The following is a 5,000-nucleotide window of genomic DNA, read 5'->3' as shown; positions in this document are numbered from 1 at the left end:
GCCCTCTAATCATCCTCCACTGTAATTGGCTCATTCACTCCCTCACTCTCCACCTCAAGCTGGTGTGTGGTGAGTGTTCTGGCGCATAATGGCTGCCGTGCATCACCCAGGTGGGTGCTACACATTGGTGGTGGTTACTAGTGAGGTCCCCCCATCCATGTGACGCGCTTTGAGTATCGAGAAAAGCGCTATATAAATGTAAGGTGGTGTTGTTGTTGTTAAAAAAAAGTCAAAGGTACAAGACTGTGTACATATTTTCATTTCCAAGTGAAGGAACTACTTATCCCATGAGCCTTTTCTAACTTACACATTTCAAACATTTGCAGCCTAACGATAGTTTAACATGCTTCTATTTTAATCTCACACAAGAAGATGACTAACTTCCTACAGTTTCCATTGAGTAAATTCCACTTTCAAGAGAAAAACATTTTTTATTGGACGGCCACACATCGGTTCTGACAGCCTCGGTATCTGTCTTGATTCCAGCGAGTAATGAGCCGACAGTCGCGGGAACAGGGGCATCAGTCTGTGGTAGCAAGTGCAATTTTCTTTTCTGTCATCTGCTGGGGTAGCAGTATCAGGGCCAGTGACTCTAACAGACTGAACAAGCTGATTAGGAAAGCAGGCTCTGTGCTGGGGACTACTCTAGAGCCTCTAGAGTTGCTGGTGGAAAGGAGGATGTTGCAGAAATTGTTACACATCATGGGCAATGCATCACACCCCCTACACAGTACACTGGCAAAACAACAAAGGGCCCTATCATGACATTCTAAAGTGCATCGTCACTCGTCAAAAGTCTATTCAAATTTAGTAGGATGTCCAGTTCACATTGGGAGGGGTTTCGTTATCAAAAGTGGAGCGCATGGCGCAACAAGGTGTTCCTAGGTTTTTTAATCAGTCATATGGGTGTGTTTGGGGCGTAACATCATTTTAAACCAATGAGAATGACACAGAGGCGATTCTAGAGTCTGTGGGGGCCCCAAGCAAAAATTTCAAGGGGGCCCTTATACCAACGGAAAATGTATTAAATAAAACCTTTTTTTTAATTCCAAATGTTCCAAACATGAAAAACTTCTTTGGATAAAGTCTATCTTTTATTCTTAAATAAGCTACTTGGTTGACCCATCTCCTGACAATGTTACAATGTTTATTGTTTGCTTACAAGAATTATTAGCATGCAGAGTGAGAAGCAAACTACAGGAGTTGGAGCTGGGAGAAAAATAGTTGGGCCTATAAACAGGAATGGAAAGAAAACTTTGCGTTCATCTTACCCGGTTTCACAAATGCAAAACCTGTGTATCAGATATGAAACAACGCTGTCACAATAAATAATATTATACCACACTACAAAACGCAGCTATTTGCTCCAAACAAGCACAAAGGCGCAATATTGAAGCGCTGGCCGAGGTCTAGCAGGATCCAGTGCATTCTGGTGTTCTTTCTCATATTTGTTTAAGCACCAACTCACAGTCTGATTGGTGAATAGGCTATTTGTAAATCGATATCGTAAAATAAAAGATTTTAAAAAATAGGACTGCCAGAATAATTTGACTGGGCCAAACAATATCAGTGGCGGCAGCTTTGGCCGCCTGTTGCTGACCCATGTCGTAGATTATAGTTTAAACTCGAGGTGTGTCAATGATATTTTAATTTCATGTCGACTGAGCCGAAAGGGATTTTACATTTTTTTTAAAAGTATAACGCCCATTCAGCCGACCGGGAGTTCAGAACTGCGTTAGGCGTTAGTGTTTATTATCTTCATGACTAGGCCTACAGGAGGAAGGCAGACAGTAGTTAGTCAGTTTGAGGACAATAAACGATGCATCAAAGGGTCAAAATATTGGCACCAAAGAGAATTGCTTATAACAGAACAAGTGACGGTGTAAAATTAAAAATCTTTGGCGGCACACATTAATGTGATTAAAAAAATTAACGTGTATGGTTGGTCCTTACTCACTAACACGTTATGCTGACAGCCCTAATATATACATAACGTTAACCATCTCCTTGATTTAACTAGTTGTAACTAGTTGTCGCTAGCTAGCTGAAGTATATTGTCAACACTTATTCCAAAGTACTTCAACAGTGTCTCTGAAAAAAATATATATATATTGCATAAGTGCATATTTGATCGAGCAGAATGAGTTTATTTTGCTATCATTACTTACACTCATCAACAAGCAATTCTACATGTAACAATTCATATTCTATTGGCAAATGAGGCATAATCAAAAGTAACGCTTAACATGGTGATCTACTGCAGCCTAAATATTAGGGTAGCACCGCTACATCACTTGCCACTATCTTAATCAAATGTAAGTTTATTTCCATCACAGAAGTCTCCCCAGCCAACATGGTATATTTTCTCAAACACTACCATCTCTCTCCAAAGATCTTAGAGCAGAGCGCACGTACTGTTCCATCTTTGCCTATGAAGCTGGAACGTTACCGATGCCCAGAGTCGCGCTAGTCAGTGGGTTGGGACTGGGAGCCTGGGCTTAGCCTGCTGTTGCTATCAGACTTACCACTATGTCACATATTATAGAACAGTTATAAACTATCAACACTTTCAGGTGCCAAATCAGAAACAATCCCTCTGGTAAATTTGCCTTCAGCTCCGTTTTCATGTAGCTACTGTAGTGCTAATGTCCACTTCAGTCAGCTAGCTAACTTTAATTTACAACATAAGCCCACCTAGAGCTAGGGTACATGCTTGATTGAACATCCAAAACAATCCCAATATCCTTGACATCTGAAATACACCTAGATAAATATATAGTAATGGGAGACATTTCTCTGTTGATGGCAGGGATTTAGCTCTGGTGATGGCTTATATTAGATCATGACAGCTAGCTAGCTACCTCAAGCACAAAAAATACTGTAAATAATCATGCAAACATACCTAGTATCTTGCTCGTTTTTCTCTTCTGTCATTTTCTTCTTTCTGTTTTCGGCACCAGAGGGATACGTCCTTTTTTGTGACTTTTCTTAACATTACCATCTCTTCCGATTTTTGAACTTGATGCAGTGTCTGCACGAATTGTCTATGCACCCGAGGTGTCTAGTTTATGCGCGTGACTCAAAGGCTGGCAGACACAGTAGAGGTAGGCAGGCATATTGATCATGAAATCAGAATTTTCTTGTTTTGAATTATTAATTGTTTAATTTATTCATTCATTGATGTCACTTGTTTATGTTATTTATTATGTAAAAAAAAGAGAAAGAAACTCGATTGGGGGCCCCCTGGTGGCCAGGGGGCCCCAAGCAGCCGCTTAGTTCGCTTATGCCTCGGGCCGGCCCTGCAACACTTACCCTAATATTGCTCAAATGACTGAATAAAACAACATTTATCCTGCAGAGGAGTTGCTTATATCTCGTGACAGTGCGTCTTCAGCTGTGCTCCATACGTGTCTCTCGCCTCTCCCCTAATCACTTTTAACCGTCATTACCAATTTGCAAATGATGGTGAATAAATTGTAATCGTGCAATTTGTAATGCTTTGCATGGACGTGCGCTGGTGTGCGTTCATGAATGATAGAAGGATGGTGCGTGCACCTGCCAATATGACTGTTGACATGCGCTCTTAAAATAGCATATGAACAACTCGCCATTGACTTCTGACCAGGGTTAGGTGGTGTATGATAGCGATTTTTAGACAACGCGCCAGGCCCCTCCCTATAGGTCGTTAATTGCCACACCCCTGGTCGCAATGTTTAAAAAATAAACGTGCAAAATACCGAATTAAGCTTTGCGCGGGTGAATAACGAGCTTTACGCCATGCGCTGGTGCCCAAAATACAGCCCAAAGTGTTTTTAGTTGGCGGTTTTGCCAACTCAGTTGCAGTAAGGACAGATATAAGAAAACCTTCTTACCCACAGCAATAGCACTTTACAACGACTCTCCTTTGAGTAGAGAGAGACAACTTATCTTTTAATCTTTTATATCTAATATGGAGGCAGTTGTCTTGACTTATGTCTTATTAGGCAGGTAACTGGATGTGTGTGGTACCTTGACAGCTACCACATGCTATGTCTTGTGGGTGAAAGTAATTTCTTGTTTATGTATGTGGACTATATGTGTGTGTGTGTGTGTGTGTGTGCTTGCTGTATGTTCTTAAGGCTGCTGAAACAACTGAATTTCTCTGTGGGATAATTAAAGTATATCTATCTATCTACTGTATCTATCTATCTATCTATCTAAACATTTCCATGGCAACGGTTATCTCTACCATTCAAAGGCTCTGCTTTTACTGGCTTTTACACATTAGGATTTTGGGTAGTGCAGTACTTTTCCATTAAATCGCAAATAAAACTTTTTTCTCTCGAAACAAGGTTGTATTCTTACTTCCAGAATCAGCTGGACGTGACAGTTGAGGCCTATAGAGGTCTTAAGGCTGTTCTAATGTGTGTGTGTGTGTGTGTGTGTGTGTGTGTGTGTGTGTGTGTGTGTGTGTGTGTGTAGTATCTTCAAAGCTGGTATCCCGATGACAACCCTTGTCTGATGTGTGTATGTCTGGATCAGAAGCAAATCAACTGCACTGTTCTCCCATGCACAAACTCTAAAGGTGAAATCTAAAGGCCGATCTTACCACACACACACACACACACACACACACACACACACACACACACACACACACACACACACACACACACACACACACACACATCTAACTGTTCTCTGATGTGGTTTCAGCTCCTGTGTGTGCCCCTTGTGAGATTGTCAGGGAGAAGAAATCAAGCTGTTGTCCAGAGTATGAGTGCGGTAAGAGCGTGTGTGTGTGTGTGTGTGTGTGTGTGTGTGTGTGTGTGTGTGTGTGTGTGTGTGTGTGTGTGTGTGTGTGTGTGCGCACGTGCGTGCGTGTGTGTGTGTGTGTGTGTGTGTGTGTGTGTGTGTGGAAGGGGGCGGGGATATTGTGTGTGTTTGTTTCATAACACAAGTACATATTTATCCCTTTCGTATGCGTGGGTGTGTGTGTTTACGTGCATCTGTGTGTGAGT

The 5,000-nt window shown here is 41.6% G+C and overlaps 1 protein-coding gene across 1 annotated transcript in view; it reads left to right on the top strand.

The window, feature by feature from the left end:
• The window catches only part of vwf (von Willebrand factor), a 45,750-nt gene that overhangs the window by 27,672 nt on the left and 13,078 nt on the right, over positions 1 to 5,000 (top strand). Inside the window, 2 exon segments of the mRNA XM_042109261.1 lie at positions 4,462 to 4,564; positions 4,696 to 4,764. Coding sequence (XP_041965195.1) covers positions 4,462 to 4,564; positions 4,696 to 4,764 — 172 coding nt within the window.

This window comes from Alosa sapidissima, chromosome 11 (assembly GCF_018492685.1).
Source record: "Alosa sapidissima isolate fAloSap1 chromosome 11, fAloSap1.pri, whole genome shotgun sequence".
Taxonomy (NCBI): domain Eukaryota; kingdom Metazoa; phylum Chordata; class Actinopteri; order Clupeiformes; family Clupeidae; genus Alosa; species Alosa sapidissima.
The sequence above is the reverse complement of the archived record's forward strand: the minus strand, read 5'-3'. Positions and strand labels throughout refer to the sequence as shown.